The sequence below is a fragment of the Gambusia affinis genome, linkage group LG04 (genome assembly GCF_019740435.1).
Source record: "Gambusia affinis linkage group LG04, SWU_Gaff_1.0, whole genome shotgun sequence".
Lineage (NCBI taxonomy): Eukaryota > Metazoa > Chordata > Actinopteri > Cyprinodontiformes > Poeciliidae > Gambusia > Gambusia affinis.
Genome location: NC_057871.1, coordinates 29218851 through 29236973, shown reverse-complemented (window position 1 = coordinate 29236973; position 18123 = coordinate 29218851). Strand labels below are relative to the sequence as shown.

At 38.6% G+C, this 18123-nt stretch overlaps 1 protein-coding gene across 1 annotated transcript; it reads right to left on the bottom strand.

Annotated features, from left to right (window-relative positions):
- Positions 1 to 1393: 1393 nt before the first annotated feature.
- cpe (carboxypeptidase E) lies at positions 1394 to 17652 on the bottom strand. The gene is made up of 9 exons (XM_044115756.1): positions 17174 to 17652; positions 8991 to 9187; positions 7076 to 7243; positions 6275 to 6392; positions 5774 to 5956; positions 4470 to 4609; positions 4023 to 4122; positions 3329 to 3447; positions 1394 to 2410 (listed from the first exon to the last, which is right to left on the bottom strand). The coding sequence occupies exons 1-9, from the start codon at positions 17418 to 17420 to the stop codon at positions 2312 to 2314; spliced, it is 1371 nt and encodes a 456-aa protein (XP_043971691.1). The 5' UTR covers positions 17421 to 17652; the 3' UTR covers positions 1394 to 2311.
- Between the last annotated feature and the right edge of the window lie 471 nt (positions 17653 to 18123).

Below are 18123 nucleotides of genomic sequence, written 5' to 3'. Positions count from 1 at the left end.
CATGTTATTCCTACTACATGCTTAAATGTAAAATAAAATTTAAAAAAACAAATGAAAATGAGGAAGGTTATATAACATTTAACAAAAGGGGAAAATTCAGCACCATGACCTTAGATACCAAAGAGCACAGTGAAATCTAAAAGTTTGATGATCATTTAGCATCACATTTTGCTTCAATGTTTTATTTGACAGCTTTATGATTTTATTTAGCATATTCCTGTCTTCCAAAAATTTGAAAATAGAACAACTTCATAACTTTATTTAACTGTCATTGTCAAATACATCCATAAAACTGCATGAGTCCAATGTTGAAACTTTATTACTTCAATGTATCATGAGGGGCATCAGCTTCTGAACCAAATCCTGACTCAGCGCTTTAGTTTTATGGCTGCCTTTCAAGTATTTTACCGTCACCCTCTCTGAGTTACTGCATACTTATCAGTTTAGTGACACTGAGCTCCATCATGCTGGAAAATCCACAGATCATCAGCAGAATAATCCTGAAGCTGCTTTTCATTTCTCTCTCTCTTTCTCTCTGTCTTTGTGTGAGTTGGTACCAAACAGGACACATGGTATTCCCAATCTTTAATTCAGCAAACAAGAGTTTTCAAACATTTAAAACAGTCAGAAGGAAAATTCATCAGACCAAAAAAATACTTTAGAATAGTCCTGCACCCGTTTCTCTGATTAAAGCTGGTGGTGCCATGTCTCTTCATGATGCTCTGTTCACTAATGTTCTCTAACTCTGAGTCCTTCACAGAAAAGTTGTGAAAAAGTTGGACTCTATGTACTAATTTGGTTAGTACATTCTGAGTATCCTAATTTATTTTTTAGCTTATTGAAAATCACGTATTACTTTCTTTCCAGTTAGCGATTATTACCAATTTTATATTGGTCTGTTGCATAACATTTTGAAAAATCATACAATTTTGCAGCTGTAACATGAAAAATGTGAAAAACTTAGTTTCTTGCAGGCTTTTAAAAATCTTAAGACAGTCAATTGGACCCCGCAAACTATTTATTACCTTGTGCTTGGTCCAGCGAGGTCGCACCGACCCCACCTGCACTTTGAGTTTTGTGTAGAACTCAAAATCTTGTGTAGTTTCATGAACTGACAGTCTGACAGTACACCTCCCTACCCTCCCGCTGTCAGACCGTAACATCTGCTGCGCTCCTTCTGAGCGTCATGCTAAGACCGCAGGAGGGTTTCAAGGAACAATAAAGCTCTTTGCAATCAAATAAAATTCAGCAGACACACTTTTATTGTTTTTATCTAAACAACAACAAAAAAAAACTCCATGCATAAATGTTCTGCCATGACTGTGTGCTTTCTCTGGTTGAGGTGGCTGCTAATATTGGAATGAGTTGAACAAAAGAAAGACGAAACAGCAGCTTGACAACATAAAGAGGGGAAATTTATTAATCGGATTATTCTTCACGCTTCACATCTATTTCTGTATTCATACATTCAATCAATCTTTACTCTTCTCAAACTTGATATATATATATATATATATATATATATATAGCAGTACCATGTTTCATACTATTTTCTGTGCAGTGCACATGCGAAGGAATGGCTTTCAAATAAATATATTTAAGCATTTTTGGCCTAATTTTCTTTAATCTTAGTAACAAAAACGACACACATCTCTAGTTATATGCATATATAAATACAGTGTATATTATGAACATCCATTTTTAGCTTAAGTGTGTGCTTAAGAAAATCTAAAAAATAAATAACATACAGGATTATCAGCCTGTCTTGACAGACTGTTTACATTGAAGTTACAGTGGTTTTAATGTCCCTGATTATCTCAGAACCATAGTGTTGTTGATTTATTTTTAATAAGACAAAACAGAAACAGGGTGAATTATCAGCAAGTGTGCTCACAGTTGTTAGAAGGTGTAGGAAATGTGTTTTTTTCTTTTTTACTAAAGGTCGGAGAAACAGAGACATTTAAAACAGGACAACAAAAAGATGATATAAACAGCTTTTCTACATACATAATTACTCATTACTTCAGTCATCAGTTTGTTATAGAGGCCATGTTCAACATTCGTGTGAAATAAACACCACAGAAATAAAGAGCAGCCTTACTGCCACCAAACTACCCGCCAGCTCCTCCCTAGTTTTCAGCTTTTTATTCCATATGTCAACAACTTACAGGTATTATGAAGATAAAATCAAAGAATATTAGCAGATATTAATGTAAAAGGAACAAAAGACAGACAATATATACTCTTTAGAGTGGGACGGGCACACAGGATGGATTTATTTTACACGGATGTGCAGGTGGTCTGAAACGGCTCAGAAGTTGAGTGTCTCCGACATCATTTTCCACCAATCCATCAGCTCCTCCCGCTCCTCCTCCTTCCGCTCCATCTGGGACTCCAGCTCAAAGTCCACCTGAAATCAGAGCGGTCAGAACATGTTACTATTGTTCTGAAAAGGTCCACAGAATGACACTGCTGCAATTACAATTGATGCAATCTGTGTCCTGCAGGTTTCAAACACTTTGACTAGGTCAGTATGAACCAACCAAGATCTAATAAGTAAAATGGGCAAAACCCTCCCTCTGCATTTCACAGGTGAAAACTTTGTGATTAGTGAAAACCATCTACAACATTACACCGTGTTCCAAGTTATTATTCAAGTGATATTTTCTCAGATTTTCCTAAATGGTCAATGCAAATGATGGTCAGTATAATTTTCAAGTCATGAACTATTCCAGTATAAATCAAATTTTACTGAACAAAGCTCCCCATGAGAACAGTATTTTTTTCAAAAATGAAAAACTCAAAATGCACTGTTCCAACTGCGACAGACTGGCGACCTGTCCAGGGTGACCCTGCCTCTCGCCCGGAACATAGCTGGAGATTGACACCAGCAACCCTCCCGACCCCATTAGGGACAAGGGTGAACAAAAAATGGATGGATGGATGGATGGATGGCACTGTTCCAAATTATTATACACAGCAGATTTTCTAAACATTTTATGGATTATAAAGAACTGCAAACTGTCATTCTCTGAATGTACAGCATTAAGTGTTCACATGTACTAAAATCAAAAACATCTTAACAGACTGAGTTACATGTTAACATAGAACCTTCTTTGATATCACAGCACAATTCTTGATATATTGAACTTGTGAGTTTGTGGAAAGTTTCTGCATGAATTTCTTTGCAGGATGTCAGAAAACTTGTTTTGATATGAACTGCATTCCACTCTCAGATCTTCTGCTTGAGGAAACTCCAAAGGTTCAGTTTGGGAGAAGAGCTATAAAGAACTTGTTTTGGTTTGCTGTCACTGCCTACAGGTCTCACCCTAGTGGCAGGGCTGTAGGGAACAGCCACCTTCTTGATGACTGTCAGGAACCCTGGAGCAGAGGCGGCCACCTTGTAGTTTCCTGGAGCCAGGAGGCGCCAGTAGTCTCCATCTTTGGCTATAAGACACACATGTATGGTTTAGTGTTTGATACTGAGTTATGAAAAGCATCACATCAAAGTTTTACCTCGCTGACCCCGTCATGAACAGTTCTATAAAGGTATTCATATCGCTCGAAATATTTTCACATATAATATGTCTTAAAAGAAATTTTACTTACTAAATTATAACCTTGAAATTGGACCTCTGTCTCTTTAAAAATCTAATTTTCAAGGAAGAATGTGGAGCAATTAAGTCTGTAGATGTGTAAAGCTGGTAGAGTCCAAACATCCAGCAGCTGTAACTGCGGCAAACAAAAGTCCTTACAAAGTGTGGAGGCTGAACATAACAACGACATGAGACCCCAGAGCAATCCACTTCTAGTTTCTATTTAGTGAGACAAAATGTGAACAAATGAAACCGCTGTCAGTACCTCAGCAGCTCACTGTATGTTAGAACATGCTACCTATAGACTCATTCAGAAAAAAAGATGAAGTACACATTTTGGCCACAAGATGGGGTCATTGAGTTTTTTATCATGCTGCACTTCAGATTTGTCATAGGGTTTTATTCATTTTCTGTGAGGGTCATTACCTGTGGTGATGTCATGGTCGATTCCCTCCACAGAGATGGTGGCGTTGGAGATGGGGCCTCCCTGCAGGTCCCGGACGAAGCCCTTCACCCCGCGATGAGTCTGAGCCCAACGCACAAAGAAGATTCAAAAACTCAACAGAGAAGCTTTCTGGTGGCAAATGTCACCACATTTTTGAAAAAGAGAAAGTGTAAATGTTTTTCATTTATGTTATTAAATAAGAGTTCCTTTAAAGTTGTAATATTTACAGCAACAAATGCACAAGTTAATATTATATCGGCTCTGGTGACTTTTTATGATGTACTGTCCTGTAAACAGCTGCCAGATCGGGTTTTATTGTATCAAAAACTGGAGCCTTGTTACTTGAAACGAAGGAATATTTTTTGATTAAGCTGCGTCTGAAACATGACCACGACGTTCAGGATTCCTAAACACAGAGCGATGCCAACCTGCTCAATGTAGTTGACGAGGGAGTCACGGTTCTGCTCCCAGTAGTTCTTCAGCATTTCTTCGTTGGGAAACTTGTCACAGCTGAGCTCCAGGGTGATCTCAAAGCAGTTGCTGCTCAGATAGTTGAAATCCTGCATCCCTGTAACAGGACAGTACTTTTACAGAGGCAGAAAACTGCACTGGAAGACCAGAAAACTGATGATACAAGTGAAGATATCTGACAATCCTCAATAGACACATGGCTCTCAAAGGTGCAGCAATTTTATTTTTAATTTTTTTTTAAGGTGATTTCCTAAAATGAAACCATTGTAATTCATTTCAAAGCTTTCTTGGAGAAAATAATGTGATATTTATTCAGTGCAATTTAGCTGAAAAACAATCTGTTAGGAGGAAAACTGAAAAAGCTAAAAACCTGCAATAAGAGGGTTGCCCAAGTGTTTAAATTGAGGGTTAAACACTTGGGCACCACTTCAGGTTTCAAGAGAGACATTTTATTGTTTCTCTTTATTGGTATTGAGATTGATGAAGGTATTGAAGTCAATACCTTGATCAATCTTCATGTAATGAAGGTACATCTCAATAAATTAGAAAATGTGTTGAGGCTCATTGGTCGGATTAAAAATAAGAACCTTTAGCCAAGTATTAAACACACTTTTCTTTAATCCCACATTTCTGTATTTAACATTTTTAATGGTTTAATGTAATACTATATCAAAAGCCATGTCTTACATAACATGACGTTAGTTATTTAAAAAGTCATGTCATTTAAAACATGACTTTCTCATAATTGACAAAAATAAAGGCTTAAAAAATCATCTGTGTCTGAATTAATATGTGTTTCACTTAGAGGTGGAGTTGCAAAATTTCATGAACTTTTCAATAATATTTGTGCTTTACTTTTAGATGGACATCTATTCTGTTGAGCCACCTTGTGAATCGGTTTTTAAAGGAAACAACAAATAGAAAGAGAGAGATGCCAACCTGCTCAATGTTAGAAAATTAACAACAAATAGATAAAATAATAAATGTATTTCCCATTCTTTAGCTTCTGTTTAAGCATTCCAGTTGATCTAAATTCTATTATTCTTAACATATGTTGTAAACTAAAAATGTATGTTCAGCATTAGCAACCACAGCCCAGCCTGCTTTGTTTAATTTTCCCACATGGAAAAAGCTAGGCTGCAATGTGTGATTTAAGCCACCAGATGTCACTGCATCCTATACTCTGGCTCTTTAACAGGTGATTTCCAAATGGATAAAACAAAACAACAAAAAAAGAGCTGCCCAGAACAACAAGTCTCACCTCCCGGCACACTGTACCAGGCCCCTCCGTTGGTGATGCCGTCCTTGAAGCTGGAGTCGTCGTCGTTCTTACGGCAGGGAGGTCGGTGTGGGTCGGACATGACGGGGTTGAACATGGAATAAGCTCTGGCCAGAGACTTGAACATCACATCGTCCGGGCTGGCGCTGTACTCGTGGGCGGATTCTTTAAAGGATCGGCGTGAGGCAAAAGAAAAACAGCCAGGAAATGTTTAACAGCCGTTATAAAGTGTTAGCAGAACACCTGCATCTGTTCCACATTAGAATATAACAGTCTGGTTGCTCTGTAATAACACAGAGGCAGGAGTCAAATCAAAGACTTTCCTTCTGGTTTCAACTAACTTTATGAGGAAAGACTAAACAAATAAAACCTTTGGCGTTTTTATTATAAGTGAAATATTTTTGAGCAAATTAATGACAAACACAAAAACACCTTCGTCCAATTAATTGAACAAAAACAAATGTGTATAAGATTCATATTCACCACTGCGGGTCTCGTCATAGGGATAGTTGGCCACTACGTCTCCTCCATGCAGGTTGGCTGACAGGACGAAGGGGATGTCCATGATCCAGTGGATCACTGCTTTGGTCTCAGGAGCCAGCTGGAAAGACAGAAAAGATGTTATTTTTAAAGACAGGGGCAGTAATGTGCACTTTTCAGCCACATAGTGCCATTTTATAGGATAATCAAGTAACTATGTTACCTGCACTTGTTACCACCCAGAAACTTTGCACATCTTAATGTTTGCCAAGGGAGGTTAAAGGATTTCTTAAACATGCATGAAAGAATCAAGGCACTTCTCCAGGTATGTTTTTTTATGAGATAATAACATTATAACATAATGTAAAGTTTAAAAAAAAAAAGTACTGTCCCTTTAAAATCTGTATACAAAAATAAAGGATGTTGGTAAGTAAAAAATGTTACTTTTAAAATCTAAAATAGCTACACTACCAACCAAATTTACAGGTAGAGCATCTTTTAAAGGAATATCTCTACTGTCAGCTACTTTCAGACTTTCCCCCTCCAGTCATTTTAAAGCACCTTGTTTAAAAACTGGACTGGAAAAAGAGAGAATCCAGACAAAGTCCAGGGACCAGTTCACAAAATGACAAAAAACTTTGGTTCCCCGAAAGGAGAAAAAAATATGATTTGAGAGTGGGTGGGGGGTTGAAGCTTTCGCTTAGTACTGTACAGATCTCTGACATAACAGGAAGGAACTGGCTTGGGGATGAGTTGCAAAAGCTGAGTAAATAAGTCACTGAATCACTTTGACTAATTGCTTGCCTTCATGTTTTCATCCACGGCTTTCTTCATATTCTGCAGCAGATGGTTGTTGGCCCCGCCCTCCCGCTCATTGATGTAGACGATGCGGTCCAGATCAGGGAAGTTGCGGTTCAGATCCACTCCCTGAGCGTTGCTGCGGCCCACAAACCAGTCCTTGATCTCTCCAGGCTACACAGAGGGAACAGGAAGAAGGGGAAGAAGAAAATGTACAAAGACACAAATTAATGCAACTGAATACGGTAGTCAACATACGTACAAATTGTGTACCAATAGCATTTCACACTAACAGGGCTTCACTTTAAAATAAAGCGCTATCAATATTTAAAGTACAGTCTGATGAGCTTATATTAGATGTTAAACAAAGGACATTTGTGGAAAAGGACCCAATGCACACAACTATGATGGAGGAATTATGAATCTGTACCAAGGATGCTTCAAGTTAAAGCCTTTTGGCCTCAGCCAGGAAACTGAAAAAGGTTATGATCAATTTTTATGATCTAAAGACCCCAAACCTAAAGAACCCCTAAAAAAACATAACGTTCCCATATTTATAAATATCTTCTATGTTAAAAATCGCTTGGTTTTGTGGTGAAAATAAACAATTCCAATTTTATTTTATTTTTTAGGTTTTAGGACTACTATTATTATTATTATTAAATATTGTTTAGTATATTATTATTAGTTATTGTAGTAGCTTTAGTTTTTTCATACTTTGATTAATTTTAGGTGTAGTCACAGTATTGTATTGTGATTAAATGTACATTGGTTAATGAATAAGGGGCTGCAGAGCAAGAAGGTCCTGGGTTCAATTCCCGGCCCGGGGTCTTTCTGCATGACGTTTGCATGTTCTCCGTGTGCATGGTGGGTTCTCTCTGGGTACTCCTGCTTCCTCCCACAGTCCAAAAACATGACTGTCAGGTTAATTGGTCTCTCTAAATTGTCCTTAGGTGTGTGTTATGTAAAAACTTTCTTTTATTTCAATCAATTTTAGCTATAAAATTGATTGCCTTCATGTTGGAGGCAGCTCGCTGGAAACCCAATGCCCAATGGGCATTTATGCCCAATAATAAAGGGTATTTCTGACCTGAGTTTGAACTATCCAGAGACACTCTCTGCAGGTGCAAATACCAGAGTTGTAAAGTAAACCGAAACTGGTGGGATACTTCCTTTTGCTCCCATCTCTGTAAGAGGGCTGGTGAATACTAAAAGCAATGTACCGTCATCTTTCCTTGGACTAGCCAGGGGAGTCATTGCTCATATTCTTTGCTTAAATTATTAATAAAATAATAACCAAAATGCATTTTGATTCGTTCTTGACTGACTCAGTGTTTCACTTTAGGTAAGACTTATATATATCCTTAACAGTGTGTGGATGGTTGTGTGTCCAGAAAATGGATTGATGGTTAATGAATACTCAACAGAAGATACCATTTTCAAAAGATGTATTCAGTTATTGTTGAATAAAGAACTGGCTCTGGAGTTTTCTCCCAACTTTTGCTGTTGTCAATTTGTGGATTAGCATGAGCGCCGCCAGCAGGAGAATGGAGAATAGTAATTTGCAGACAGCTGACATAAACTGCTTGTGTAAGAACAAAAACAACTTCTTATCAGTTGGAAAGGCTAACAGGAAGAAGGATATCAGTATGTGATAGTTTATAGTTTATAAACGCACAACATAGTTCCAGTTAGTTACAGTTTTCCCCATTAATTGTCATTTTTATTTCTTTCAGTTAACGAACATGTTTTCTCCATCTTAGTTTTTGTGAGTTTTAACATTGGTTCTGACTTTTCTCACTGAAAAAATTTAATCAAATAAAGGTCGAATTTTACTTTTTTCTCCATTATGCCACCTCTTTAAAAGACTTTTGCTGCAAGTGTAATAAATCTGTCAAACTCTTCAGGCCAGTGTCCTGACCTGTGAGGCTGCCTTCTCGAAACCGTCTGGGTTCATGGAGGGCATCAGGTGGATCCGGGTGTTGTGGATGAGCTCGATGATGCTGTCGTTGCCTTGCTGGTACTGATTGCAGAGGTACTGGGCCAGGTAGATGACCAGCTCTCTGCCCACGGCCTCGTTGCCGTGCATGTTGGCGATGTATTTAAACTCAGGCTCGCCTGCAGACAAAACAGGAACAGCTCTAAGATCACTTCAACCGAGGAGGAACTACACTTGTTATTCAGCTTTTTTCTGTAAACTGATGACAGCACAATTAAGAGAGACAACATCCACCATCTTTAACACAAGAAGTCATCATTCAGATATGTTTACCCCTACAGCAATTTAGTGTACAAACGTTTTATTACATGGGCCAAAATCAAGGATACTTCAAGGGTCAATTTTTTTCCCCAACTAAAACTGGCATGAGCACTAAGATTGAGGATGGCCCAAAATGCAAACAGGACATAGGAACATGGAAAATGTTAAATTTTCTTTAATAATACAACTGAAAACTCACAACAACCAGAAACAATGCAGCAAGTAAACTAACAATGGGGAAATGAGAACCAGGAAGAAACTAAGACGTAATGGGAAGAATCGGCAAGAATCTTTCCATTGCGTCTCAGTATATTTATAAGTGGTAAATATACTGGGGAGCTTGATTACTGAACAAGGAAGAGATGGCTGATTAGAAACAGACTGCAGGTGTGAGGAGAGAGGTGGAGAGCAAAGGTGAGGGAGTGAAAACAAGGAAACTGAGAAAATGAATCTAAGAGAGTAACAAAGAATAACCAGACAAGTAATAAACCTAATACACTACAATCACTAGGAAGGTAAAACAGAAACAAGGCTGGTCTAATCAAAGAAAGAAACTAAGGAATGAAACTAGAATAAATAAATCAAACCCTGAATCATCTTAAAGCAACCAAGGACATGACAAAAACACTAAAAAGTTAAGAATTTTGTTCATGCTTAAAAACTAAGCATGAAATATTTTAACTAAACAAACACAACATCATCTCAAACTTTTCTGTAGGAATCATTTTGGATGCAAAACTTCAGCAACCATTTTGCTAATTTATTTTGGCCTGAAGACAACTGAAAAAGATTCAGCAATTAAAACGTGACTTAGGTCGCTCTGTATTTGAAAAAGTGTAGTTTTGTCCTAATTGGATAAAAAATTCCTCCACCTGCAGTGGTGAGACAAATTTGTGTCATTCAAGGGGCCGCACAAATTCAGCCCAGGGACCGTAAACAGACATTTGGACATGTCTGCCCAGAGTAACCTGTCGCTCTGTGGTACATCAGGAGCCCAGCAGTAACAGCTGCCCTGACTCATCTGCTGGAAGGCTAACCAGAGCTGAACACGACAGTAATGACTTGGAGGCAGCAGACTAAAGTGAGGCAGCCACTGATTGATCAGTCTGAAGGCTGCTGACAGCTCCATTAACACACTCACACACTGTTTCACCTCACAGCACAGCGTAAGGCAATATGTGGACAAGAAGCAGACAGGTCACCAGTCCATCAGGTGGCAACACATAACACTAACAAACATCAACTTATTATAATCAGTAAGCTTTATGATTTTGAACTGCTATATGAAGCTGGAGTGCCCAGAGAGAAAGCATGCATGCACAAGGAGAACTAGTACTCTGCAGAAAGGTTCCCAGGATTCAAACTGCAGACCCTCCTGCAGCAAGGCAACAGTACTAAACACTGCAGGCGCCGGTAAACATGGTGTGTTTGACTATTAATGGTTCTGTGCAGCTGTTGGAAAACAAAAGAGCTTCTCTGCGTGTTGGGGAACAAAAACACTTCTGTTCAGTAAAGAATCAGAGTTCTTCATTGGCACATGGGGAGAACATGAGGTGGGAGTTGGTTTGTTTAAAACTGTTCAGATCCACTAACAACATTGTTATGGTTTGTAAAATCTCTGATTTTACTTTGTCTCAATGATGCTGTTCAGACAATCATATCAAAATCGTTATTCAGATGTAGTGGTGGGCCTGTATCGTATCATTTATTGTGATACATTTCTTATCATGATAAGAATTTTAATATATTATTGTCACAATAAATTCCATGTTTCAATACCTTTGAAAATATGATTAAATTTAGTTACTGTTTACAGTTTAGTGATACAAATCACACTTCTTTACATTTCTCAGGAGCACTATTTGTGTTGGTGGGGCTTCTATGATTGCTGTACTACAGCTACATAAAAAAGTACAAATAGTTTTTATCATCCTTTTTATTATCACAAAATATTCCGATAAAACTTTAACTCCATCTTGCCCACCCCTATTTTGCTGTGAAAGCGTGTTTATTTTGTCCTTTTTACTTTCTCTAATGTTTCTTGAAGTGTGTGACACCCACCCATTCACCCCCGCACATATCTGGTTGTTATAAGGTTATTTTTAAACACTTAAATCTGGTTTCTCTGCTACTAATGGTTTCAGGACTGGTGAATAGGTTTTACAGACTCTGAAGCACACACACACACTAGAAGTTGGATTTATGCTTTGTACCTGGAGACCGGCCCCTTCTGCATGAACAACCATGTTTTATATGCTGTAAATGGTTACACCGGTGTGTGCTATATTCTACTGTGAAGGATGTTTGACTCACTTTTCTTGGCAGAATGGTTTTAATCCAGACACATTGGAGGGTTCTGAGCAGGAGTAGCTTTTTAAAGATTGTGCCACAGCATCTCTTTAAGACTGAACTTTATTTAGGCTCCTAAAAAAAACATCTTTTCTCATCCATTCAGAGATGGACTTTACGACTGCGTATTAGGGCCATTGCAGATAGAAAAAAATGAGTACGTTCCTGCCAAAAAAACTTACAAATTTTGACATCAATGTCAAGAAGTTTCTAGAAAAAATTTAACACTTCTGGGTTTCAAAACTCAAACATTTTCTCATCCATTATACAAAAGTGAAAAGCAAAATTTGATGAAATCAATAAAGACGCGGGTTGTTCCTCCGGGTGATTTCTAACTCCTGGCCGTAAATGTGACACATCTCCTAATTCCCCCCGGCCCATCCTACTTTGTTTGTTCCACTCGTCTGACAGGTGATCAATAAGGTTTCTAAGGTGACCTGGCCGTAATGACTGCGGCCACAGACTCGGTAATGGAGCGTCACATCAGAGTGCCCTCATCATCGTGGCAACCCTGACAGCAGCAGGTGCTTACGGAGACAAACGAAGCGGCAGACTGAGCAAACACACTGTGCTGGTCCTTCCAGTAGACACAGCATCACTATCATAGGAGAGATATTTGTTAGCTCTGTAATACAAGCTCTGACAGCTTGTATTACTGACATCCCTGCACACAAACGAGAAAACCACGGTGATGTATGGATTCTTTTGGATTGTATCGTAGTGTAGTTGTGTCATGACTGAAAGTTTCAACCTGCTTTTTTGAAGAGTCAGTGTTGTATATTTCCCAGGCACATAGTGCCATTTTAAAGCACAATCAGGTAACTTCAGTTGTTATAAAAATGTTGTATATATCAAATATGACTTAAAACAATTTATGCCCTAATTCATTGCCTTGAAATTGGGCCTCTGTCTCTTTAAGAAGTTCCTGCTCTTTCTGAAGCTCCGCCTTCAGGACGTCATCACAACATGACTCCTCTCTTAGCCCTTTGACAACGTTTTTGATGGAACTCAATTTGATGGTTTGGCCATGATAGCCATCATTAATTTTGCAGGAAAAAGGGAAACGCTTACAAAACTGAAAACATGATCCAAGCTGTGAGAAACAATGGTGGCAGCATCATGTTGCGAGTGTGTTTTATTTCTGGTGAACTGATTTCTGAAAATATTCTGAACCAAAAAAAAAAGTCAACAATCAATATCAACTTCTAGTCCTTTCTTTTGTTATTTGAACTAAACAAACACTGCAATCAGAAAAAAAATAGAAAAAGCCTTAAGAATCTTAAAAAAAAACAACCTTTCAGTAGGTTTCTTTATTTCCTGTTATTTAAATTGTTATTGTTATATTTGATCTGTTATTTTTCTCTCTTCTGTTTGGCTGTTATTCCTTCCTTCAGGAGGGCATTCCTCTGAGGAAGTAGAACCAGAATGAAGTCAGAGGGAAACGAGGGGTTTGGTGGTCTGATGTATAATAAATGACCTCAAGCTGACAGCTTGGCCTTTCTTTCAGCTTAACACTCCTGTGTTTGTTTGCCCACCTGACTTTTACGTCCTGACCTCGTCACGTCAGCATTCAGGTCATATTTTTAGATTCCTCAATAATCTTTCCTTTCTTTTTTTTATCTGTCTTTTTCTTCTTCCATCCAACAGGAAGAGGATCCAAGTCCACAAGGGAACAAACTGTCCAAAAATAAACACAGTGAATCACTTTGTTCTGTGATTTTTGGCTATCTACAGAAAACTCATTTCATTTCAAAAGGCACTTTTATATTTAGTACACCGCATTTCTACTCTTACGACATATTAAGCCATGATTCTGGCTGCTCTCTGTGTGGATGTGTATTTTGTTCTAAAATACCTATCTAGAATGCGACTCGTTTTTAGAGTGTTTTAAAGTGGAAATTTCTGTTATCCTATAAGGAGAGTCTGTCCCAATAACTAGAGAAAGATTAATCTTTGTCTTTATTTCTGTTTGAAAGCAAAAGCGTTCGAAGACCCGTCTCACTGAACACAGTCAGTAGAAGACTGACAGTCACAGCAACACAGAACTCACCCCAAGTCTGAACTGATCTCTGTTACCAGGTGGACAACAGAGCCACATCTTTGCCCACTGACCCTCACCTCACTGGAGGGAAAAATTTCAGTTGGACTTTAGTTGAAAAAACTCACAGCCAACATGACTGGCAGGACATGAGAGCTGACAAGGAGTCGTATCAGAAACTTCTAGAAACTCAAGGTTGCAAGTGCTCTCACTTTCACAGTGACAAACATTAAAGAGAAACATTTATATACACAAAACTTTATCGATCCAAATTTAGATCAAATCAAAATGAAATGTTCTATTATAAGACCTCCCAAAGTAAGGACTGCAGGACTGTTTTTCTGTATCAATCAGCTTTTGCTAAACCTCAGATATCTGAATAGGCATCGGAATTGAAATAACCAGATCGGTTCATCCCTACTAATTGTTACGATACAAACTGCAAAATATGCAGCTTGACTAAAAAAATCAAGCACATTTTAACAGGATTTCACTAATTAGTGAAAATAAAAACACATTTAGAAAAGGCTTGAGAATACATAAAAATGGTTAGCAGAAACTGTGGTTATTTGGATGCAAATATAAAAATAAATTAGGATGCCTAATGCTTTTGAGAGCATAATGTCAAATTTTTTTGTAAAAACAGCAACAAAACAAACTGCTGTATTAGTTGTGGCCTGTGTTTACATGCTGGGCTGAGGGCAGTCCCTGTGCTGCGGACAGATGGCTGCTGCACACCGACAGAGCCATCAGTTCAACCACCATCGTCTTTCAGAAGCATTCAGCCAGCCAATCACCAAGCAGTCGGCTCAGCACACTAAGCCGATCTGTCGCCCTGGCAACAGCTATTTCAGCTCCACCTTCATGTGAACACAGTGCACAGATATCTGAGGGATATCGCAAAGGAAGATTAGGATTTTATTCTGCAAAGCAAACCCATATTTCTGTGCCTGTCTTCCTGCGCTCCACTGCCAGATGCTCTGCTCAGCAAAATGAGGGAGCTGTAAAAAAAAAAAGAGCAGCAGCAGCTTGGAAACTCATCTGTTGGTAATGAGGGCTCCGGTCTGCTACTGTGACTCATCCTGGTGGACGCCCACAACACTATTACAGGCTTATTTAGTATACGATCATTAGTGTGTGTGTGTGTGTGTTTGTGTGTGTGTGAGACCGTGTGAGGTGAGCTGGACTGAAATCCTGCGGTTAGACCAAAGGAGAAAATACTGTACTCCTTAATGCACTAAATGCTGCATGAAACATTTTTTGTTAAAATCCAACAAAATTCTCTCTATTAGCTTTTTTGGGGGGGATTATGTTACGTTTGTTACTATGGGAGGTTGGAGAGGATTTTCAAGAAGAAGTAAATCACTTCCTGATGTTTGTCACAGTCAAATTTATTGTTGGAGTCCCAGATAGGAATCAGTGAATCACTCCCAAACATCATTAAAGGATAAAAGAACTGCAGGCTAATCCATTACCTCTCTAATAGGGACCAGACGTGTTTCTCACGCTGCTTTCTTGTCTGAAGTGAACAATTTGCGCTGAATTAAAACAGCAAATGAAACAATTCTTTTTTTTTTTTTTGGTAGATCTTATAGTATTCTGAAAACATTTTCATTTTATTTTGTTCTAACATGTCAAAAAGCAGAAAGTACGGAACTGACTGTAGATCTGGTTAAAGTAGTGGGTTATAGACAGGCACAGCCAATCCCTGAATAACAATATACCACATAGAAATACTCCAAGTTGATGTTTACATTTTTTTGTGAATAAGACTATAGCCAAATTTAAGATAAAACATATTTAAATCACTTTAGCATTGTTTGGATTCTTTGATAGCCTCGTGTCCCAGCTGAACCCGAATGCAGCACGAGAGAATCCTATACCATCAACTTTTCACCTGGCCTGGTTGGACGCTACAGGTAGTTGGGTTTGAACATCAGCTGGTTTTTCTCCAGAGCCAGTGGTGTTTACATTCAGCCTGACTTGGTTCTGGTTCTGGTTCTGGACCGGTCATAGGCAACATCGTTTCCAAGTGTTTCTCCAGTTTAGCATCAGAGCTCGTTTGTAGGCGTTGCATTATAAATGAACCTACACTGGCTGTGACTCAGTCCAACGTGTGGAAAAAATTATTTTGATTAAAAATCATTTTAGTCACATTTTGGATTCTTTGACAGACTCGTGTCCCAGCTGAACCCGAATGCAGCACGAGAACATAATGTCTTATGTTTTATTTTTTCTGTACTATTTATTTATTTGATCTTTTCTGACCCCAGTAAAATGAGTCTGAGAACGGCCCATCTCAAATACAACATAAATCATAACAGGTCGGGAACTTTTGTTCTACATTTTGTTTTCATTGAATGTTTTCTCCAACAGCCATGAGAGGAAAGAAATACAACCAACATAGATTGACTTTCCTAGCATTAGACGATATAAAATCTGTTTTAATGAAATCCATCAAAAACACAGAACCATTATTTTTGTCCATAAACAACTAACTGTTTTACTTTGATGTACATTTTTAAGCTTTGTAGAGCTTAAAAATCAGATTTTATCTGTTTATAAAAATCAGACAGAGGTGATGAATTATGCTTTGATGTATCTTGTAATCCCTGCATTTAGAGTTGCATCTCATTTATGTACTGCAGTCCTTAGATAAGCTACCATAGTAGAACAAATCAAAACCAGGAAAAGTCTAATTGGTGGATCTGTCTTTAATCAGACTTGGGACATTTAACATAAAACTGGAAGCAGATGATTAGTACAGACGTGGGACAACATATACTTCAATTCATCCCTTGAATTTATATAAAAAACTTGAGATATGTATATGTGTAAATTTATTTTCCCTTTCTCTACAATACTGTACAAATTGTTAGATATGTAAATGCAACTAAATAAACAAAAAATAATTACGGTATTTTAATCTAAGACCAGCTAGCCACTTTTGATTTTCTTGTAACAAAAAACCCAGTGGCTTCTCTCCCCCTTTAGGCTGCCAATAAGGGTTGTAAGAAACACCTCTCACTCATTTTAATACTTTGTGAAGGAGTGGATTTTAAATTGCTTTAGCACAAATGGAATTTAAAGTGTGGTTCATCATCTCTCAGAGTCTTCTGAGGTGTGGTGGAGAGGTGTTTTCCCAGAATCACGACTCAAAGATGCTGATCAACCAGCAAAATGGCGGCTTTGCGTTGCTGGTGCTACGATCTATCATCTGAATATCTGGGAGGTGATGCACCAGGGTCTGTAGACGCAGATTAAACTCACCTGCGCACCTCCTTTATGTATTTTTCTATCCTCCATACAATAAGTCTGCTATGCGCCAAACTGCTTCGTGTGTCAATGTGACCAGAAGAAGTGGTGACGTCTTCCCAACAGCGGGATAAACCGACAGAATAAGTGGGGTGTATAAAATCAGCGCATTTTCACGGAGGCTGTGTGCGTAAAAACTGACCTGGCTCGTGCGTCCCGGGGTTGTCGGACATCTCAAGCACGAGCAGCTCTCGGCCTTCAAAGCTCTCTCCAATGGTGTAGATGCGGGTAATGGTTGGGCACTGCAGCCACACCGACACCAACGCTTTCCGCAGCTCGTCGTAACGATGGTACTCGAAGGAGATCCCGGGGTCGGTACCGGTACTGGCCGCGGCGGCCAGCGCGAGCGCCGCGGCGACGAACAGAAAAGAAGAAAAAAGTGGTTTCATTTCGTCTCGTTCTCGTTTCCTCGTTTAACCGTAAATCAACCTCGTCTGCCTGCGGCTTGCTCCAGAGTCTTATCGATGCGCAGCCGCTTCGCTCTGGGCTATAAATATCTCTCTCTCGGCCTCCCTTTGCTTCCCTCTGCTCGTGATGCGCTGCTGTACCTGAGAGGAGCGCGAGAGGCGTGAAGCCAACACAGAAGTTCCGCACTTCCTGCCACAACTTCCAAAGTAAAGGCGTTCATACGACGTCGAACTGGACAGAATAAAAGGAGTAGATTTCCGCCTTGAAGTCTCAGAGAAACTTTGACATTTCTGAGTTCGAAAAGTCGCAGATTTGCTAGGGGAAAAAAAATCATGTTTAGATTAATCTAAAATATTCCCTACCAGAAAACGTGGATATTTATAAGCCTGAAAAGTTGTAAATTTGCAAAAAAACAAAAACAAAAACAAAACAAAACAAAAATCCTCAGTGATTTCCACCGGTTTTTCCAGCAAATTTTATGATGTAAATTTTCACACCTACAAAATAAAAAAGAAATTAAAGTTATCGGCTTATATTTGAAGAGAAAAAGACATTTACATAACTTTTTCAAATACATAGCCATTAAAAAATGCACAAAATATATGCTAGTGCATTCGGTAGAGGCTGTTATAAAAAGTGACTCACAAATGCAATGTAGTAAATATTTATTTATTTATTTATTTA